A 23,673-nucleotide genomic window follows, 5' to 3' on the forward strand; every position below is an offset into this window, starting at 1 on the left:
CATTTATATTGCTCTTGTTTCACATTCCGCTATATTTTAATTTTTTTCTCGGTTCTCAGTAAATAAGTCAATTTAAAGATGACAAAAGAAGGTACTCTGCATATAATTCCAAATCCGAAGTTGTAATTTCTCACTTGTTGAACTAAAACATTCCAAAAGTCTGCCCAAATTGCAGTTAAAATGGTATATTCAAAATTTACTGAATAAAATGTTTGCATTTCATTTGCACTTCGGTTTTTATTCCAAGTCTTCAAAAATATATTTTAGAGTTCTTAAAATGTCACTTAACTCATGGCAAGACTTGAATAGCTTTTTACACAGCTGATGTTTAGATGAATATCCCGTAGGCTTGCTGCTTGCTCCATACATTTCAAACCTGGTTTCCCCTCCATTACTCACACATGTCCAAAGCCTGGCCGCAAAGGACACACAGTCACACTGCAATATGGCAGAACCTGGCACCTTTCTATCATGATGTCACAGTTTATGGTATGAGAAGCTGTATCTACACAAAGATAGGTATAGATTATTACACAAGAGTTCCCTCTCCCAGTTGAGTCAATGACCTAATATACATATCCAGTCCTATCTGTTTGTTGGAAGTTTATATTTTGTCATTCTAATATCACATTAAACTTAATGTATTTAAAACTAAACTTGTATTCACATCTCTTACTATTATTATGAAAATTTGGCTTCAAATTATGTTAATGGCTGTGTTAATGGCACAATTTCTCTTTTAGATCCTGTTGTTCAAATGTGTGCAAATTTTGGTTTGTCTTAACTTCTCAGGTCTTTTATATCCAAGTGATTACCAACTTCTATGTTAAATTTCCTTTATAATTTTTTTTTTTTTTGAGATAGAGTCTCGCTCTGTCGCCCAGGCTGGAGTGCAGTGGTGTGATCTCTGCTCATTGCAATCTCCGCCTTCTGGGTTCAAGAGATTCTCCTGCCTCAGCCTCCCGAGTAGCTGGCACTACAGGCGCATGCCATCATGCCTGGCTAATTTTTTGTAGTTTTAGTAGAGACGGGGTTTCACTGTGTTAGCTAGGATGGTCTCGATCTCTTGACTTCGTGCCTCAGCCTCCCAAAGTGCTGGGATTACAGGCCTGAGTCACTGCACCCAGCCAATATATTTTACATAAGTCCATTCCTTTCCATTACCATTGCTATATGCTAGCATTAAAAAAAATAACTTAGCAATTTCCTAATTTTCTAATTAATCTCTCTGTCCCTAATCACTTTTCATTTCAAACTGTTGTTATAACATTGCCAAGTTACTTTGCTCAAAATACTGCTGTTATACCAGTCTCATGCTTAAAACTTGCAATCTAAATTGCTGTTTATAACATTTACATGAGAACTTTTACCAAAGATATAATTTTAAAAATGAACTCAAATTTCTGAAGAATTAAAGCTACTTTCATATCTAGTAAATATTTTTAATTTGGATGAATTTGGTGGAAAGCCAGTCTAAATTTGAGAGCAGTCTGAATTATAGAATATTTCTAAATAAAACTTCACTTTCAAGTGGTAGCAATTCTCAACCTCTCAAGCAAGATTCCTAGAGAATTTATCCCTCATGCCCAAGGCATCAACTTTTGTAATGAGTTAATTTCTCTCCTATGCATCTAGAATCTTACTAGCTATGCAACCATCCTTGAGAAAATTCAGAAAATAGTCATTTAATTGTTTTCCGTAGAATGTAGTTCTGTTGCAGATCCCTATTAAAAAAGACTGGTATAGTAACTGACAGAGCTAATGAAAGGTTACAAGTTGAGATTCTGGATATACCTTAATGACTTAAGAAAGAAAAAAAAAAACCTCACTTATAATTAGCAATGTCCATTTGCATATAAACAACAAATGCTGCCAAATTCAAACTGCTCTGCTTAAGAGAGCAAGAGCTGGTTTATAAACAGCCTCCATGTAATATTCTCTAAATTATGAGTGTCTTTGTTCTTTTATAGACCAAAATTTACTATTAGTGCAGGCCAAGTTGATGTATTTGAAATTCAAAGTTATCTGTGTTTGATTTAATATAGTTTTTACTGTGCATAATTTGCAAGAAGGTTCAAGCCACTACAACATTTATTGTATAATTGTTAAGACATAATGTAGACTACAATAATATTTAGTTACAATTATAAGAAAAATTTTTTTTGAGAAGACAAAATATGTTATAATAGAGGTGATTCTGGACTTATCATTAGGATGTTTTGAATTTAACTATTTAAAAATGAAAGGTGGCTAATTTTTGTTTACTAGCAATATAATATTTGTTTACTAGCAAAAATATATTTGTTTACCAGCAATATAAAGTAGTGATATTGGTATATTTAGATGGTATTATATTTAGCTGTTAAAGTGACAGAAAATCCAAAATTCCAGCAGCTTTGACATGATAGTATTTTATCTTGCCTTCACATAAAAATCCAGAAGTAGGCAGTACCAACCTGTATGGTGGCTCTGCTTTTCACAAAATCTTTTGGGATCTAGGCTCCTGCTACCTTTCTGCTCCTGTAACTGGCCTCCATTTCTGTCTCTTTGGGGGAGTGGATGGTAGATGAATGTATGCTGGCAAATTATACACAGTTGCAGCAAAATTTAATTTGCTGGTTTTCAGCCATTGGTTGTGCGTTAGAATCTCCACAGAGCGTTTAAAAACTAGAGATGCCAAGCCCTATCCCAGACCGATTGAATTAGAATGGTGGTGGGGGAGGTGTTGTAGTTTTTTTAAAAAAATTTTTATTTATTGTTTTTTGTATACTCTTTAATTGATAAGCAAAGATATTTGCTTGTTTTTCCCAGATATCATTTAAAAAAATTTTTGTTTTAGGTTTGGGGGTACATGTGGAAGTTTCTTACATATATAAACATATACCACAGGGGTTTGTTGTACATATTATTATATCACCCATGTATTTAACTCAGTACCCAATAGTTATCTTTTCTGTTCCTCTCCCTCCTCCCACCATCCCCCTTCAAGTAGACCCCAGTGTCTGTTGTTTCCTTCTTTGTGTTCATAAATTCTTATCATTTAGCTCTCACTTATAAAGAGAACATGTAGTATTTGGTTTTCTGTTCCTGTGTTAGTTTGCTAAAGATGATAGCCTTCAGCTCCGACCATGTTCCTGCAAAAGGCATGATCTTGTTCTTTTTTATGGCTGCATAATATTCCATGGTGTATATGTACCACATTTCCTTTATCCAGTCTGTCACTGATGAGCATTTAGATTGATTCCATGTCTTTGCTATTGTGAATAGTGCTGCAACGAAAATTCGCGTGAATGTGTCTTTATGGTAGAATGCTTTATATTCCTCTGGGTATATACCCAGTAATGGGATTGCTGGGTCAAATGGTTACCAGTTCTACTTTTAGCTTTTTGAGAAATCACCACAGTGCTTTCCACAATGATTGAACTAATTTACACTCCCACCAACAGTGTAGAGGGGTTCCCTTTTCTCTGCAACCTCACCAGCATCTGTTATTTTTTGACTTTTTAATAATAACCATTCTGACTGGTGTGAGATGCTATCTCATTGTGGTTTTGATTTCCATTTCTCTAATAATCAGTGATATTGGGCTTTTCTTCATATGCTTGTTGGTCGCATGTATGTCTTCTTTGGAGCAATCAGGCAAGAGAAAGAAATTAAGGGCATCCAAATAGGAAGAGAGGAAGCCAAACTATTTCTGTTTGCATATGATATGACTCTTCCCTATCTGTAAAACCCCATAGTCTTGGTGCAAAAGCTCCTTCAGCTGATAATCAACTTCAGCAAAGTTGCAGGATACAAAATCAGTGTACAAAAATCACTAGTATTCCTACACATCAGCAACAACCAAACTGAGAGCCAAATCAGAAAGGTAATCCCATTCACAACAACCACAAAAGCACAATAAAATACCTAGGTAAACAGCTAATGAGGGAGGTGAAAGATCTCGACAATGAGAATTACAAAACACTGCTCAAAGAAATCAGAGAAGACACAAATAAGTGGAAAAACATCCCATGCTCATGGATAAGAAGAATCAACATCATTAAAATGGCTATAGTGCCCCAAGTAATGTACATATTTAATGCTATTCTTATCAAACTACCAATGACATTCTTCACAGAACTAGAAAAAATTATTTTGAAATTTATATGGACCCATGAAAGAGCCTACATAGCCAAAGCAAGCCTAAGCAGAAAGAACAAATCTAGAGGAATCACATTACCCAACTTGAAACTATACCACATAGCTACAGCAACCAAAACAGCATGGCATTGATATAAAAACAGGCACGTAAACCAATGGAACAGAATAGAGAGCCCAGAAATAAGGCTGCACATCTATGACCATCCGATCTTTGATGAAGCTGACAAAAACAAGCAATGGGGAAAAAGATTCCCTGTTAAATAAATGGTGCTGGGATAACTGGCTAGCTGCATGTGGAAGATTGAAGCTGGAACCCTTTCTTACACTATATATAAAAATCAACTCAAGATGGATTAAAGACATAAATGTAAAACCCAAAACTATAAGAACCCTGGAAGACAACCTAGGCAATACCATCCTGGATCTAGGAATGAGCAAAGATTTCATGACAAAGACACCAAAAACAATCTCAACAAAAGCAAAAATTGACAAATGGGATCTAATTAAACTTGAGAGCTTCTGCAAGCAAAAGAAACTATCAGAGTAAACATACAATCTACAGAATGTGAGAACATATTTGCAAACTATACATCTGACAAATGTCTAATATTCAGCATCTATAAGGAACTTAAACAAATTTACAAGAGAAAAATAAATAACCCCATTAAAAAGTGGGCAAAGGACATGAACAGATACTTCGCAAAAGAAGGCATACTTTTGGCCAACAAGCATGTGATAAAAAGCTCAGTATCACTGATAATTAGACAAACATAGTTTGTTTTTAAAGCACTGCAAGTGATTCAGCTACATGGTCAGGGTTCTGAGCCACATTACTTCAGAACAGCTATGGGAAGGAATTATAGGAAAGACTGAGTGAGAATTGTGAGCACCTCTTCAAACCTCTCTTTCTTCCCCTCACTTATCAGACTTGGTTACATATTCTTCTCTTCTCCAACTCTCATCAAGCCTTTGGAGCAATTTTTGCCATGGCTCATGTGACAGAAGAAATAGAGAGGGAAATGAAATTTAGGATTAAAACAAAAACATTCCTGAAATAAACTTAGGTGATAGATAAAAGCTAACATTCACATCTGTAAGGTGAACTCCTTGAAAGCAAGGCCCTCATCTTTTTCAACAAGACCTCCATTGGACAGCAGAAGCTCCAGAGAGGTTGGCAGGGGAATAAGCTATATTGGTACTAGACTGTAGCCCTCTGTCTAACTTTGGTTGCTCCAGGGTGGGAAACTAGGACTAAAGATGTAAGGGTTCCAGCTACCTCATCTTAGATGATTTCACCTCAATGACTTTATCTGATTTTATTGATAGAAAACTGCTCTCAGATCTGCATAGAGCCTACAAAGAGAGCAAACCAAGTTCTCGATGTTACTAAATTAGATTTCTGGAGAGGATGTGTTCTGAGCCCCACACATTCCCTTTTGACTATGAGACCTGTGATGCTTACTTACTTTATAAATGGCTTTTGGGGGTTCATCCTGGATCATTTTGAGGGATATTTTCTAGCTGACTCCCAATTTTATTCTCTTGACTTGAAACTATTCTAAAGAGGTATCTTAGATATCACCTTCACTCATTAATGGAACTTTATGTATTCCAGGCCTTGGAAAAATCTCATTCTTCTAAATTCTCTTTTGAACACAGAACAATGAGAATGCACAGTACTAAGCATATTTTATTTAAAATTTTAAGGTTACTTTCAGGTTAGGTTGAGTTTCTCAGTTATGTTTCTTATCTAATCTGGTCCCACAAATTAAGCCATTTTTACTAAAGGAAATGAACACCATCTTCCACCCTGTTCTGCATTTTCTCATCCTATTTCTGTTCTTGTTTTAAGATTTTATCCGACACTTCTAGTTTGGATGAGCTTACTTACAATCTCTTTGATCATGGCCATTCCTACAGAAAGCACTCCACTTACTTCTTTAGTTATGAACATTGCCAGTTAGTTAATGGTCTGTAATTACAGACATTTAAACTTTGAAAAACCAATGTTTTCTCCTTCCCATTTTCAGGAGACAGATTTAAAAAGATTTATGTGAAGAGACAAAAATCCATTGTATTTCTTGTTGACATAAAATGCTGCATATAACTTTCTGGTTTTTCTCTTAAGTCTTCTTAGTTTCTTTTTTCCCCCTTCCTACTTCTTGAATAAAGTCTTAATTAGGTTCTGTGATTCTTAACACCTGTTTAATATCCCATTGAAGAGTGAAGGTGGGCTTCAGGTTTTCAGTAGTTAACAGGCATCCCTGGCAGTCACAAATTAGAAAAGCTTGGGTGCTGGAGCACTGGGCTGGGGAGGAAAAGAGGAAATGCAAAAGGAAATACCTAATCCATTGACCTGAGAATTTTGTATACATTGAAACTTAATTATAAAGGTATACAAAGGATAAATGTGTAAAGAGGTCTCAGGGCATATATGAGTGTGCACGTGCCACATACGATAAAATTCACATTTTCATATCCTTGAAATTAAGGGTAAAAGGAGGTTTAGGGCAGAGAGAAAAAACAAATGAACCAAATTATTTTGAAATAAATAACTAATAAGTAGCATTAATTTATCTTCAGAGAAAACATTAACTCTTTAACTGGGGGTGGGGAGTAAGCAGGGGGAAGTATCACAGTTTGAAAAAGAAACACTGCACATTTTTTGATGAATGTAAATGAGTGTATAGTCTAAACTTTTGTTGCTATTTTTTGTTTTGTGATTCTACAATATTATAATCTTTATGCTTTTAACAAGAAAACTCTTTGTATTACATAAACCTATAAATATCTTAAAAATCCACTAAAATAAAATAAGAAATGTAGATAAAATGCCGACAAGTCTCAATTTGTATTTTGAACTGCAAATCTTCTGCACTGTGAATGTTTCTTGTATTTTAAAAGTAATTTAAAGTCTAGTTGCAAATGAAAAAAAATGACCAAACTATATTGAACTTTGGCAATTCTGAATGTGATGACTCGGTCACTTGGTTTGAAAATCATTCTCATGGGCACAAAAATGAAGTTTTAACCAAACCTCCACAGGAGGGCACTATAGTGTGACTCTGGTGTAAGTTGCAGCCACAGCAATTCATTCTGTCCTTCTCCAGCTCTTGGTTAAAAACCTTAAACAGTGAGTCCTTCTCTTGGATTAGAAAAGTCTAGATTTCAAAACTCAAGCTAGGTAGATTTCATATATGGTAAATATTTTTTCTTTGCTAAAACATGGCTGTAGGTAATTTAATCTTTCTTTTGAGGCATATATTCAACATAAAATCTTATCTCAAAATACAGCAAAAAATGGCAGGATGCATGCTCTGAGTGAAATAAACTGTAAGTAGGTTAAAATTATATAATGCTTTGAAATAACAGAAATAGTTTAGAACATTTGGTTAAGCAATCAAAACCAAAAGACATTACAACAGATAAATGCATTTATTACTTATAAATGATAGTATGTATAAAAAGCACATATAAATGGTATTACTTAAACATGGTATATATTACTTGCAATGGTGTGTCTAGCTAATTAGATGGTAGACAGTTACATAAATCTTAGTAAATGTAGAAACAGAATCAAAACATAAATACCAAAGCATTTCCAAACTGGTTCGCCTGATCCCAATAAAAGCTCTAAAAACATTCATTGTAATGATAAAGATGGAGATTAAGGCCATAAAGATGGCCAAGATTAAGATTTAATAAGTGTTTCTCATCCTAACTTTCAGTTTCACTAGTTTATTTTCAAGTTGTTCTTCAGGAGATAACATATTTTGGTATTTTACTAAAGTTTTTAAAATCAATATAAAAGTAATTGTAATCTTGGCAATTGCCATCTGTCTTTATGAGACTTGCCTTATTATTTTGAGGACTAACAGAGCCTTGCAAATCCAAGAAAGCTGTATCGAATAGACAGTTTCATTAAATTTGAAAAGTCGCAGGAGCAGTAGTTATAGATACAGATTATATGGTTCTAATAACTGTTTACATAGCAAATCTATTTCCAGTAAGGAAACTTTTCATTTTTCAGTTTTGCCAAAAGGATTTAGGTAAATCCAAGACCGGTACAAAGTTAAAGTGGGCTATATCAGCAGGGCTTAACTTTTGGGTGGTAGTTGTTGTCTTTACAGTCAACTATTGATAGATTTAATGTTCTGGGAATTTACAATTGAAACAAAGTAATGTAACCACAGTACACATCTGACAGCTTTCTGAACCTGCATTCTAGATTAGACATTGATGGCATCATGTTTTCCTAGAAATGAAAAGTACTTGCTTAAAGCAAAGGAGTTCTCTAAATTTTTGATGGTTCACACCTGGATTGAATAATTAAATTTGTTAGTAATTAAAACGCTAGTTCATCACTCCCCTGGGGAATCCAGGCAGACTGTATTAATTTAAATATCTTTTCTTTCAGCTCATACAGATCTTTATGCCAATAAAGGATTCAAAAAGTAGATTTAAAGAAAGACTTGGGTAATCTGCTTTCACATAATAAGATTACTTTTAAATATTGTTATAAAAAACTGGCAACTTTTATACAGTCAGACAAACAACAGAACCATATACAATCAAAATTTTCTTTTGCTTTAAAATCTGGAATCTAGTTAATCAGAACATTTTAATTATGAGATTCTTCATTGTTTAGAAATTTTAGAACAGGTAAATTGTAATCAAATGACTTGATATTAATCACTCAAAATAATGCAACTTCTGGCATCTATATTAAGGGTGAAGCAATTTCTACTGGATTTTATATGATTTTGAGGTACTAAAAGATCTCCCTTTAAAAAAGAAACTTTCCCCTCCCTCCCTCCCTCCCTCCCTCCCTCCCTCCCTTCCTTCCTCCCTCCCTCCCTCCCTTCCTCCCTTCCTCCCTTCCTCCCTTCCTCCCTTCCTCCCTTCCTTCCTTCCTTCCTTCCTTCCTTCCTTCCTTCCTTCCTTCCTTCCTTCCTTCCTTCCTTCCTTCCTTCCTTCCTTCCTTCCTTCCTTCCTTCTTTCCTCCCTCCCTTCCTCCCTCCCTCCCCTCCATTTTTAATGTTTTTCCAGTCAGAAAACTGTGCCAATAGATTTTTCATAAAATATCATATGTCAAAAGCAAATTTTGGTTAAGCAAAATGCTCCATACTAATCAAAATTTTGCTGCAAAATTCTGTTTAATTTCCAAGTTTGACTCCTTGAAAGTATTTTGAGGGGCAACTGTTGTATTTCTCTTAAAACAAAAAAAAAAAAATGAGAAAGTGAAATATGAGATTTGGTAAATACTAAAAACCTCTACAATGCAAGGGAGATAAGAGGAAGATCCTGGGTTTTATGTGGGTTTCATCTTCAGGTGAAGGACTGAAAGAACCATGCCTCCTTGGGGAGGATTATGTAACAAAACCCAGTGAAAACAAGAGCCAGAATGTGTGGAAGCAGCTTCTCCTGATAGCTCAGATGAACATTCCTAGAATTCCCACGACCTCGGGAATTCTGTTTGTTTAATTTGTTTTGGAAATAACGTCACATTTACATATAGTTAGAGAAATAATACATAGTGCTCCCATATAACTACTGGAAATAAATTGCAGACTAATGCAGCATCCCTTGTCATACTTCAATGTGCATTTCTTAAGTACAATGACACTTTCCTACATAACCAGAAAACAGCTATTAAAATTAACTTAGATCTAACATTGCCATATGATCCCTCTACTGCAATAACATTTACCAGTTATCCCAATAATATTATTTATAAGTCCAATATCCAATTTAGGAGCATGTGTTGTATTTAAATATTCCTTTAGTCTCTTTCAATTTACAAGAGTTCTCAGTGTTTCCTTATTTTTCTTGACCTTGACATTTTTAAAAAGCCTACAACAGTTACTTTTTAGGATCTTCCTCTTTGGGTTTGTCTGATGTTTCTTCATGATTTATGCATTTTTGACAGGAATATCACAGAATTCATGTTGTTTATCTCGATGCAGTATATGAGGAGGAAACTGATAATTTGCACTATTACTTACATTATGAATGTTTATTACTTAGATAAAATGGTATCTACCAAGTTTCTCAACTGTGAAATTAATTATTCAGTACATTATATTTATTACTTAAACAATTAATAATAATTTTATGGGAAAATACATTGGCACTCTTTAAATATTTGATTCCTTACCAAACTTACACCTACCAAGTTTAGCACTCTTTGATCATTCATTCCTAAATCGATTAGTGGGATGGTTACTAAATGACAATATTGTAACTGTATTGTTTCTTTTGGATTTATTAGTTGTCATTCTACTGATGCATCTTCCTTCCTCTTCATATATCTTTTTTTTTCATTCACCTATTTATAACTGTAGTGCTTCATGGATATGTATTTTACTCAAATAGTTACAATTTGTTCCTATCATAATTTACTTGGATGTTCACATTGGCTAGTAGGAGACCCTTCAAGCTGGATCCTGTGTCTTTTGGGCAAGATCCCATCATTCTTCTTCACTTTTTGTCATGATAACATATTCCAGCCCCATCTAATTTTTTCCTTTCCCAAACACAAAGTCAGACATTTCTTAAGAAGCCATAGTCTCTTTCACTGGACAACGGTATTTAGAAACCAAGAGCTGGGTGCTAAGAGTGCTCATTGTTTTGTTTTGGATGGCGTATTTTACTTTTAGTGGTGAGAATGCAACGTGAGATCTATCCCTTTAACAAATTTTTAAGTCTACAATACATCATTATTGACTGTAGGCACAATGTTGTGCAGGAGATCTCTAGAGCTTATTCATTTTACTTGACTGAAACCTTATGTCCATTAATCAGTAACTCCCCATTTTCCTCTCCCTGCTGGCCTCTATTTTAGATAACTGATATAAACGAAATCATACAGAATTTGCCTTTCTGGAACTGGCTTATTTCACTTAGCACTATGTCCTCAAGGTTTATCCATGCTGTCCATATTGCAGAAGTGTCTTCTTTTTAAAGGCTGAATAATGTTCCATTGTATGTATACACCACATTTTAAAATCCATTATCTGTTGATGGGCATTTAGGGTTTTCCACATCTTCACTACTGTGAATAGTACTGTGGTGAACATAGGAGTGCTAACATCTCTTTGGGATCTTGATTTAAATTCTTTTTGATAAATACTAAGAAGTGTGATTGCTGGATCATATATGGCAGTTATATTTTTAATTTTTGAGGAACCTCCATACTGTTTTCCATAGTGGCTAGAAATTTTGCATTCCCACCAAAAGTGTACAAGTGTACCAATTTCTCCACATCTTCACCTTGTCTTTTGTTTGTTTTTGATAATAGCCATCCTGACGAGTGTGTGGTTTTAATTTGCATTTCCCTGATGACTGGTGACATCGAGCATTTTTTTCCCATATACCTGTTGGCTATTTGTCTGTCTTCCTTGGAGAAATGTCTTAAACTGGATTTACGATTCAATGAAAGCACAACAACAGCTACTAGAAAATGAAATAGTACATCGTATATAATCATAGATAATAGTAATCAGAATCTCAAAGTAAATCATAATCCTTAAGTTTGCTAAGTTTGCTCATTGCTAATGAGGTATCATTGATCCAGCCCTCTTAGAAGACAAAATTAGAAAAAATATTATATTATGTCTTATTATACCTGTCTATTTGTCTTAAAACCCTTAGTTCACACTGATACGTCTAACACCACATGGTTTATTCTAGTCTTCCCCCTTACCACAGATATAACTCCCTTCTACAGTCACAAAGCTCATTGTTTTTGATATATTTACTTATTTGCCCAGTTCCCCCCATACGTAACCACATTTCAAAGCCGTGCTATGACAATCTTGACTGTAGACATGCGCTGCCATTACCCTCTCTCCAGTATCCTGGCCATGACTTCAAGAAGGAGAATGGAAATGGGATGAAGAAAGGAGGAAGAAGGAAAGGCTTAGAAAACTTGCCTCTGGCTATAGCAGTCTCCTATACTACTGCCGGTTGTGTTGACTCAAAGGTGGCCTGTGGATGGATAAGCTCCATCTAGCTAGCCTCCTTCTGGTTGTGCTGGCAGAAGCTTAGCTTGGTCAAAATTTCTGAAAATTCAAATTCTGAAGTAATCTTTTGGGATCTATTTAATATTAATTGAAACACTCAAATTGCGTATGTATGTGTATTTTTAAAACTTGTAATTCCTTGTACTCTCAAGGATTCAATACATTTTTCACCTTTAAGGAAGTTATAAATGTGAAGAGATAATACAAATTATTATATCTTTGTAATTGACAAGAAGAATTCTATTGAATTCACTTATGAGGATTGATATGTTTTTGCCCAGAGATCTACAGGGGCTGGGTGATATTTGGTGCTGCTTTGCAAAGACTGACAGGCCAATTGTAATGCTGGCAGGTCTGTCTCCACAATTCCATATTTCAGGAAAGGTATTTTGTTACCGAATATCACAGAACTGACATGTCAAGTGTTAAAGGCCTTGTACATAAACGTAGGTAAGAACTAACTTTGTATATTTAAGGGAAAAACAAACAAAAAAGTAGAAAAACCAACAATACACAAGAAGACTTACAGATCTAGAAGAAGCTAAAGAAATCAGAAAGAAAGATAAAAAAATCAGAAAAATATAATACCCATATCTTTATATGTTTTCAAACGCATGTTGAAACAAAGGTTCAAAAATGGGTTTAGTCCTTTGAAATTACAGTCTAAAAATACTGATGTGTGTAACCCACAGGTTTTAAGGATCTAGAAATAAAATTTAAAACCAATTCTGTAACAGATGCTAATGTAAATGATGCTTACAGGCATTGATAAAACACTTTGCCTTCCTTCTACTAACATATTCCATAATTATACTGTGACTTAAATAGTTTATATATAGAGGGACGAATGTGGAACAGGAGAAAAGTATTCATACATTAGCATTCAGAGTAAGTAATTCAAACATCTAATTGTTCCAGCTCAAGGAATATTTAAAAATATTATCAGTTAGGTGTTCAAAATTATTTTGGTCTATTTTGTATTGAGTCATGCTGACAATCTGCAAAATTATAAAATGTTCCCAATCAACATAAATACATGCTACAGAAAATACAGAAAAGGAATAGAATGACAATTATCAGGAAAATATTTCTGCTTTTCTTTTATCCTAGAAACATGCAAAAATCTTTCTTTTTCCTTAACCAAGCTTCTGCTATTTGAAGACAGTTATGGATGAAAACAGACATTTCTAGTTTTTTCTCCTTTTACAGGAGAGAAATTCTGTGTATAAGGGGTTTGATTATACATTCTTTGAACTCTAGAGCTCTTTCAGATGCATTTTAATTAACTTGAAACAATTTAAATCTTTCTTCAATATTCTGAGAATATCAGTGAAAATCTTATTAATGTAAAACTATTCTTGAGATTTATGAAATGAACAATTTATACATCTTTCTCTTTGTAACTAGATAAATTTGAAATTCTTAGATAATTGAAAATTCCAGTTTTATTAGTGTAGGTATAGAGATTATGATGGATTTTTTTGGTTGTAGAGTATAATTGGTTCAATTCAATAAGCATTTACTGAGTACTTCCCTATGTTAAGATCTATGGGAGTCTAAAAAATAAGAAATAATCCTACCTTCAAGAAGTTTATAATCTAATAGAAGGTGATAGCTCTAAGATCACATTTTATCTCTTATTATTATAGTTTTGTGTGTGTATGTGTGGCAGGGTCTTACTGTGTCGCCCAGACTGGAGTGCAATGGCACAATCTCGGCTCACTGCAACGTAGGCCTCTCAGGTTCAAGCAATTCTTGTGCCTCAGCCTCCATAGTAGCTGGGATTACAGGTGTGCACCACCACACTTGGTACTTTTTTTTTTTTTTTTTTTTTTTTTTGTAGGGACGGGGTTTTGCCATGTTGGCCAGGCTGGTCTCCAATGCCTGACCTCAGGTGATCCATCTGCCCCCAGCCTCCCAAAGTGCTGGGATTACAGGAGTGAGCCACTGCACCTGGCCTTATTATTATAATTTGTACAAGTGCCATAAATGAAGGCTGTAGGAGTAAAAAGGAGGTCATCCAGTTCTGGGCCATCATATATGATTCCATGAATAATAATATTTTCTAACTATTATGAATGCACAAAGTAACCCCTCTTACAACATTTTCCCCACCAGATAAAGGGGCTTTATTGCTTTTTATTCATAAAAATAAACAGAATCATTATAAAAGAGTTCAAGCAATACAAATAGTAAAAATATTTTTAGAAAACAAAATCACTCCAAATCCCATTGTAAATAATTAAACATTTTCCCAGATATTTTGCACTGTAATCAAGTAAAAATATAGCCCACATGTTTTATATTGTGACACTTAATATTATATATGTACTTATTTTAATAAATAAGATACCATGATACAGGTATTTTGTAATTTTGTTGTCAATCGCCTGTGGAAATGCACAAGCTCATAATTTTTAATCGGTATGTAGCCTTATGTTGGATGTATGTACAAATGTGTGCTTAATCAATTTCTTATTGAGGAACGCTATTTTCCAAATTTTCATGATTGTCATAAATAACACTAGAACAGAAGTCTTCATGGACATATTGTTACACATATTGAATTATCTTCTTGGAACAAAGCTTTGAAATTAAAATTGCTGTGTCAAGGGGTATGCCTTCCTAAAATTTTGATAGATTTTAAAAAATTGCACTGTAGTGGAGTCCCAATTTAAGATTCCACAAACAGTATGAGAGTTTCTCTCACACAGGGATAACATACAAAGTTGCCAATCTGATATAGAAGGGATAGTGTCCTACTATCTTGTTTGTATCCCTTTTACTATTAGCAAGCCTGAATATGTTTTTCATATATTAGGGGACATTTTCTTTCTTCTTTTAGGAAATACCTGTTCATGTTGTTTATTTTGCTGTTGTGGTGTTTTCCTTTCTCTTATTGATATATAAGATGCTGATGATATTAACCCTTTAACATGTGTTACAAATAATATTTCTTTTTTAAAAAAGTTCAAGCTTGTTTTTGGTGCCTGATTCAATTAAAAATATAATTTTGATATTTTACAATTATCCATCGTTTCCTTTGTGGCTTATGAGACATTTTCAAAGGACTTCCCATCCAAAACTATAAACAAATTATGAATGTTCATTTATATAAAATCTACTTCTGGTATCTAATTTTTAGATATGGGAGTGTTTTCCCGTTTTCCATATTTCAATCATTAATTTCAATGCCATGTTTATCAGATATTAAGATAAAGAAAAGGCTCACAGCTATTTCTAAACTCTTTATTGTGTTACAGTGATCTGTTGGTCTTTTCCATATCCTGTATAATTGTATACGGTATAGTCAGCTTTTCTTTATTACATCATATGTTTATTTCTCCAGATGAAAGAATAATTTTGCAATATTCTCTATTCTCAGTCTACATATCCTGAATGGGTATACTCCAGTCAAAAATTTTGTTAGAAAAAAAAAAAATTTTGTTAGAGTTTTGATTGGCATCGCATTGGATTTAAACATTAAGAAAGGGCTTGAATTTGTATAATATTGAGTATTTCTATCGATGAAGAACGTATGCTTCTTCTGTTAAGGTCTTCCTTTAGTTTTTTCAGGAAAGTTTATAGTTTGATCATTTGGGTCATTCTTTTGGGATTTTCATAGCTATCTAAAACTTTTCTTAATTTTGTGAATGGACTTTTTACTCTGCTATATTTTCTAATTATATTGCTTAAACATAAAAATGCTACTGACTTTTGTGTTTTGGTTTTTAAAGCCAGCATACTGAATGCTACTTTTTTTTTTTTCCTCGGAATTTTCAATTGATTCTCTGGGCTTTTTCAGATAAATAGTTATACAGTTTAAAGGTCATCACAATTTTACCTTCTTTCCAGTAGTAATACTTTTTTTGCCATGATCAGTTGTGTTCCCTCCAGCCTCAATTTATATGTTGAAACCTTAACCTCCAATGTTACTGCATTTAGCATAAGGAAGTAATCAAGGTTAAATGAGGTCCTAAGGGTGGGGTCCTGATCTGACAGAGTTAGTGTCCTTATTAAAAGAGACACTGGAGAGCTGGCTCTTCCTCTTTGCCCTGAGAGGACACAGTGAGAAGGTGGCCATCTGCAAACCAAAAAGAGACCCCTCACCAAAAGCTAAGCATGATGGCCCCTGGTCTTGGGCTTCCAGACTCCAGAACTGTGAGAAAACAAATTTCTATTGTTTCCATCACCTAGCCTGTGGTGCTTGGCTACGGCAATCTGAGCACACGAATACCCTGCCTATTTCCATCTCTTATTACATTGACTAGTAAAAGCCAGTCATGTAAATGTTAAATAATGTAGGACCTTGTCTTAGCATCATTTTTAATGGGAATGCTTCTAGTATTTCATATTTTCACTTTTGATTTGGGGACTGTATACTATAAAAATATTAAATATCCTTATATTCGTATTTTAGTAAAAGCCCCTATCAGTAATGTGTGAGAATATTAAATTGTATCAAGTGTTTTTTAGTGTTTATCAAGAAGATATCAAAATTATAACAGTTTTTTCTTCTTGTCCACCAAGTGGTGACTTATGTCAATGAGCCATCCTTGCCGTCCTGCAATAACTCCACTTGATCATGATGTGTTATTCTTTTAAAGTGTTGCCGAATTCTACTTGCCAACATTTTAATTAGGTCATTTGTACCAATATTCAGAAGTGAATTGTTTGTAATTTGCCCTTTTAGAGTACTTTTGACAGGATTTGAATCATTATTTTTCATTTATAAAAAATGTGAGCAGGTTTTCTACTTTCTCTAGCCTTGTTAAATACGTGTCAATTATCAATTATTTGAAGGTTTAAAAATTCCCCTTTGAAGACTTCTTTGTTTTCAGTTTTTCTCCCATAGGTATTGGTTGATGAAGGCTTTCAATACAATCTAGTGTCTATTTTGATAATTTTTACTTCTCTTTCAACCACATTTCTCTGTGGTGATCTATGGCCATTGCTGCTTTCTAATTTATGTATTTTTTGTATTGGTGTTTATCCTTTAATTTTCTTTTTAAAATTTAAACTAGCTAGTATTTTACCTAGTTTTTTTTTTTTTTTTTTTTAGAAGAAGCAATTCTTGAATTTATGAGTTCTACCACTTTTCTTTAAAAAGTTCATTTATTTCCGCTTTGATCATTAATGACTTTCTTCTGATTTCTTTGCTGTTAATGTTTTTTTAATAAACTCTTGAGTAAATGCTTTATTAATTTTTGTACTGTTTCACACTAAAACAATTTTAGGGGCCTGAGTACAGCTCTGGTTATGTGTCATAGGTTTGGCAATTAATTTGTAGATTGTTATTTTTCTAGCAATTTTCATTTAGATTTCCTTTTTGGCTAAGAGTTGTTCCAGTAAATTTAAAAATTTGCAACAGCTGTTGTATTGTTTCTTTATACATTTGTTTTGCATTCCTAACATTAAAGCATCATTGTCAGACAGTTCATTATCTACTATTTCTAATATAGGAATTTATTGAGGTTTATTTTGTGGACAAAATATTACATTTAAAAATTTGTGATGGCTGCTTAAAATAATGTTTTCTCCAAAGGTAAAAAGAGGAAATATACATATGGTTTGTGTGTATGTATGTGTCACATGTTAATGCCCACCAGAGACCATTCACCACAGAAGAACTAAACAAACAAGTATACAAAGTGACTCATCCAATTGACAACAAATATCTTTGGCCATCAGCCTTTTTCAGGGCTGTCATGATGGGCACATGGCTGAGCATTTTGACCCTCTGTGGAAGATTTTTATAGATAATTCTTAGGTCAGAGCTCCCCACTGGACTGGCTAAGGTTTTCTAGTTCATTGTCTGCATAATTACACGTTCAACATCTTTCTCTGTCCGATCCTGCTTCTTCCCCCTTCTCTTCACAGGTGTTGATTCCTAATAAAGATTTTGCACGCAAAATCTGTCACAGCACTGGATAATGGGAAACCTGGCTTGTGGCACTGAATTCTATGGAGTGCATCACTCGTCAGTCTTCTGCTTCCAGCTGGATTTGGTGAAAGGGAGCCACAAGCAGCAAGTAAAATGGTGGGAGGAAAGAGAAGTCAGGGTATTGTTGCCCCACATCCGACTGCTTCATCATGGCTGTGGCCTATGCTGTACTCTGTGACTTCAGTTCTTCTTTTGTGGCTCCTCTTCCACGATTCCATCCCTTATTAGACTCTATTATGCATTGCCCTTCCCTTTCCTCTTCAGGCTGAGGAAAGGTTAGATTTGCTGCTACAAAATTACTCCCAAATATCAATGACTTACAACTATTGTTTGTGGTACATATCCATCACAGGTTGGTTGTGGTGCTTCTTCCTGATGTCTAGCTAGGGATTCACGTGATGGAGAAGCACAAACAAGCTTCAGAAGCTTCTTCCCATCTGTTTCATGACATTTCAGCTCGCATTTTATTCAGGTAAATAGGCAAATCTAACTTTAAGTGGGGCAGGGAAGTATAAGCCTTCCCCAGAAAAAGCAGAGGTGGGGCCGGGCGTGGTGGCTCACGCCGGCAGTCCCAGCACTTTGGGAGGCAGAGGCGGGCGGATCATGAGGTCAGGAGATCGAGACCATCCTGGCTAACATGGTGAAACCCCACCTCTACTAAAAATACAAAAAATTAGCCGGGTGTGGTGGCGGGCACCTGTAGTCCCAGCTACTCAGGAGGCTGAGACACCATTGCACTCCAGCCTGGGTGACAGAGCGAGACTCCGTCTCAAAAAAAAAAAAAAAAAAAAAAAAAAAAAAAAGGCGGAGGTGGGTGACCAGCAATACAATCTAACAGAAATATTATGCTTTCCTACTACTGCTTGTACATGGGTGCCTACCAGCCCATGGAGGTTCACTACTATATAAAGAGACCGTTCTTTAAGTCTTTTTGAAGATGCTGTTTCATGCCCAGAATCCTGGTAGATACTGTGGTATTCTCTGAAGGTTTTGTCCTCATCACCACACCCCCCACCCCGACCATATGATGTAGTGTTTCTTTCAAGAATTAGAAACATTATACTGTTTTACACTAATTAGTTGTTTGGCCTTAATTTTATGTTCAACCGAATTTAATAATCACCTGCCATTTCTCATCCTGTGACTTTCCCATTCCTGTCGTTTTTATTTGGATTAATCTGTATATTGGCTAGATTGTGACAAGTAGATATTTTTAGAAATGCTAGCTGGATATGTGGGAGATATACTTCCTCGGACTTTGTAAATTTGAGATCATTTCCTATCATCTGGACATTTAAATGCCAATTTGACTAAGTTTGTAATTCGAATCTCTTTTCTTCGAAAATCCTGTTGATATTGTTCCACAGTTTTTTTTGCATGTAAAGCTGCTAACATGAATTTGTAAGTCAGTGTTTTTTTATTTTTATTTTTTATTTTTTACCTCTTCCTTTGTTGGTGACGCATTTTTATTGCTTGCATGCTTAAAAAAATCACTGAGGTTCAATTGTAAGACGACATCTCAGAGTGTGTCATTTATCTTTTTCTTTTAGAACAGTGGCTCCTTTTGTTCTTCAGATCCTGTGTGTTTCTTCTTTGCCGAAATGTTATTTCAATGATGTCTTTGAATGATTTCTTATTCCATTCGTTCTACTGTTTCCTTCAGAGACAGCAGTCCGATGCATGTTGAATGGCTCTCTGGCAATCCTTGTTTCTATGTCTATTCCCTCACAGTTTTTGTGTGATTTTCTTTGCTTTCTTCTTTGTCTATTTTTTCTTTTGAGATGGAGTCTCACTCTGTCGCCCAGGCTGGAGGGCAGCGGTGCGATCTCGGCTCATTGAAACCTCTGACTTCTCGGTTCAAGTGATTCTCCTGCTTCAATCTCCAGAGTAGCTGGGATTACAGGCACCCGCCACTACGCCCAGCTAATTTTTTGTGTTTTTAGTAGAGATAGGGTTTTACCATGTTGGCCAGGCTGGTCTTGAACTCCTGACCTCAGGTGATCCACCCGCCTTGGCCTCCCAAAGTGGTGGGTTTACAGGCATGAGCCACTGCGCCTGGCCCGATGACACCACTCTTAATTAAAAGAACAGGTCAAACATAACAAGATGCTGTTTTGAAAAGTCATTTCCCATCTTGCTCATCAGCAGTGCAAGTGTAGACCCTATGCTGAGTATTTTCTGTGTTTTTCAAAGCTAAGCAAAAAAATGTGTGTGTGTGGAGGGTGTGGGGGTGAGTATCTAGATTTTTTTTTAATCATGTGTAACCTGTAACTATATTGTGTTCATTAACTGGAGAGGTTAAGTTAAACTAGCATATCAGTGTCTACTCTCAATATTGTCTAACTAATATTTACCTAATAATTGCTCTTTGGAGTTTATAAAGTAGGCCTAGCCTTTCTTAGTTTAAGTTGGAAATCAAACAAAGCAGTTTTGTAACCATGCCCTTATGTCATTACCTTTCCAAGAAGTCCATTATAACTTTCATAATTTGTTTTTCTAAGACTCAAGAAAGCAATAATCAAACTAAATGTTTGTTTTCAGATACAGGAAGCAGGGCCTTATTAATACCTTCCTGAAACTCTGAGGCATTCAGAAGCAAATGATATATTGGAATTATTTTATTCCATTAGTAAATATACCCAAAAAGTGATTTATGCAGCCTAATGACTTTCTGTAAAATTAACAAAGTGTTTTCAAAGCGTGTTTATAAAATAAAAAGTAATTGATGAAAGCTTTTCATTTGACAATTTTACTGGATTTTTTATTATGAATTGGAAATCAATTTCTAAGCACCTAGAAGATATAGGTATTGGGTAGAAATGAACACCTTCTTGTGAGAAATATGTCCCCTCAGTTTAATCATAGTTATTTATATAATAGAGTGATAAGCTGTTAGATATGGTAAAATAATAGATACATTAATACCTTTCATTAGATAAACTTAAGGCAACTTGTCATAATGAATTGGTAAATATTTTATTTTAAACTTAATTGCTTGAACTTTTTCCAGTGAACTGTCTACTTTGTAGACAAGGACAAAGACCAAAATGACAACTTGATTGGTTGGCTTGGCCCCTTGCAGTCCTAATCTGCCTCCTAACCCCTACTTAGGAAATTAAAACACAAACACACATGCATATAAACACACCCAAATTCTGACCTTTGCTGTATGTTTAAAGAATAATATCTTTATGGAAAATTATGCATATGCAAAATTATTCATACCTTTTTAAAACAAACTGTGGTTGCTTTTTACAAACAATTCATAACTATTTTAATTTACACTTAGTTGATTGAGCATTTTCCAGTGAATTGACTACTTTTTGGACTGAAACAAACAGCTTGATTGGTTGTCATGACACCATAGCCCTAATCTGCCTCCTGACCCTGACTTTGGAAATTAAAACACCTACACACATCATAATGTTCATGGACACAAATACACACCCAAACTCTGACCTTTGCTTCGTGTCAAAAATAATAATCTCTTTATGGAAAATCATACTGATTTTATGGAAAACAAGTAGGAAGATTTCATTCCAACTACGCTTTGGGAGGAACTTTCCTATGTTAAAACTCAGTAAAGGTCCCGTTAGTACATTAAATACTCTCACAGTCAGGGATGAAAACGGCCTCAGGTTGTTTTTACTGTACTCAGCCTGAACCACACTGATCAGCATCCATTCAGAGCTTGTCATAATCTACCTTACCCATTAGATTCTATTTTCCAATAATCTCAAATACATAACCCTGCTCAAGATGAGTCATCTCTTCCCTGCTATTGGGTTAAAACATTACAATCATTCTTGCCTCTATGCCCTTGCTTGTGCAGTTACTAATTTTCACCTTCTCAAATCTGGAATATTCTTTGCTAACCTTTCTAAATTCTGCCCTTCTCTGAAAGCCCACCTCAATTCCCAATGCTTCCAACAAAAATTTATTTTGCTGTTATATTCCAAAGTGATTCCTCCCTTTCCTGACCTCTATCTTGTTTTTTAAACTAAAGCTTTCCTGTTAATTTCCTAAATATTTAATTCTATCTTTTCAAATAGATTGCATAATTCTCTGATGTCGGGTACCATATTATACTCCTTTTCCATTTTTCCACCATTATAAAGCATAGTACTGAACAGGCAATACCTTTTGGTTGTTAAATAAAAGTATCAGAAATTTTTTTAATTTTGTCTCATTGTAGTTGTGGATCTCCAGGTACAGCACCAGTTTTAAAAACTAAGTCATTATTAGGCTTTTCTTTTCCTGGCAGTTAAAGATGTTAACATTATATTAAAAGTGAAGGTAATTTGAAGACCTCAAAGTTCCAATCGCCAGAAAATTGATGTATTTATTTTCAAAAATAAGAATTCATAAAATAGTACTCCATTAAATATGGAAAGAATAGATTAAGTCATAGGAAAAGTGCCCTTTATTCCAAAGTTCTTTCCTGTGTGTGTTCTTAGAAGCCAGCTTCCCTCACCATATAGCCAACTTATGTCAGAATTTCAGATGTTTTGGAGCTCTTCAGGTCTATAGGATATTTTTTTTCTGCATCTTTTGTTTCCTTTGTTTTGCATTCCTTGGTAATTTTTTCCTTTTCTTCGAAACTTTGCAGGATGTTAGGAGGATGAAGTCTTTAGAAACGTGCCTGACACATAGTTAAGAATTCAGTAAGTGTTCACCGTTACACTATTTTCTTTTTCTTTTATTCTCCCCAACGTAAGTCAGGTAAAATACACACAACTATTATTCAGCTTCACTTTACCTATCTGTATTTAAAAATATATGATTAGTATACAGAAGAAAGTTACAAGCCAAACAATCTCAGACATACCTAGTATTGACCTATTAGAAAGTTTGGATTTTATTACAATCTTCACTTATTAAATGTTTATCAAGCATCTCATATTTGCAAAGCAGTTTGAGAGAGGTATTATTCAGAAATGAACCTTGACAATTTGCTACAATATGAGTTTCTTATTTCAGTAACTAGAAATAAATGTTATTTAAAATGTAGAGGAGATAAGACTCATATAAATAATTCAAGATTGGAAGTTAAAAGTGCCCCAAGAAAGGTAGAGATAAAAATGAGAGTTCACAGGGGAAAATGGAAGAGCTATTTTCAGTTTAGGGGTTAATAATTCATACGAGAGAGGATTTGAAATGAACTTTGGTGATAGAGCTGGTTTTGGACAAGCATAAATTTGAGAGAGGTGGGAAGATGTGATGAATTGTGGGTGCCTGCTAATTCCCTGTCACTCCCCCCATTGAAAGGTGGGGTTTATTTCTGCTCCCCTTGCGCCCTAGCTGACCCTGTGACTGCTTCAACCAATGCAACAAGACTGAAGGGACACTGTGCCAGTTCTGGGCCTGACTTCCAAGAGGACTGGCAGCTTCTGCTTCCTCCCTGTTGCAACTCTCACTTTTAGGATATACTAAAATGTAATTTGTGTATTCATAAGGAAGATATGTCAGTAATTTTCCTTTCTTACAATGAATGTCCTTGTCATGTTATGGCATTATAGGAAATATAGAAAAAATATTAAATATTAAAAATTTATAGGAAAA

At 34.7% G+C, this 23,673-nt stretch overlaps 1 protein-coding gene and 1 long non-coding RNA gene across 6 annotated transcripts in view; one reads left to right on the forward strand and one right to left on the reverse strand.

Annotated features, from left to right (window-relative positions):
* Nucleotides 1–23,673, forward strand: part of LOC114669983 (uncharacterized) — a 153,101-nt gene that overhangs the window by 96,124 nt on the left and 33,304 nt on the right. The window lies entirely within an intron of this gene.
* The window catches only part of CABCOCO1 (ciliary associated calcium binding coiled-coil 1), a 104,685-nt gene that overhangs the window by 25,948 nt on the left and 55,064 nt on the right, over nt 1–23,673 (reverse strand). Inside the window, exon 6 of one of the 4 annotated variants that reach the window (XM_028853354.2) lies at nt 21,071–22,753. The exons of the other annotated variants lie outside the window; for them this stretch is intronic. Within the exon in view, the coding sequence (XP_028709187.1) occupies nt 22,742–22,753 (12 nt within the window). The 3' untranslated portion in view covers nt 21,071–22,741. Of the gene's footprint in view, nt 1–21,070; nt 22,754–23,673 lie in introns of those variants that run through there. 4 annotated transcript variants of the gene reach the window in all.

The sequence above is a fragment of the Macaca mulatta genome, chromosome 9 (assembly GCF_049350105.2).
Source record: "Macaca mulatta isolate MMU2019108-1 chromosome 9, T2T-MMU8v2.0, whole genome shotgun sequence".
NCBI classification, from domain to species: domain Eukaryota; kingdom Metazoa; phylum Chordata; class Mammalia; order Primates; family Cercopithecidae; genus Macaca; species Macaca mulatta.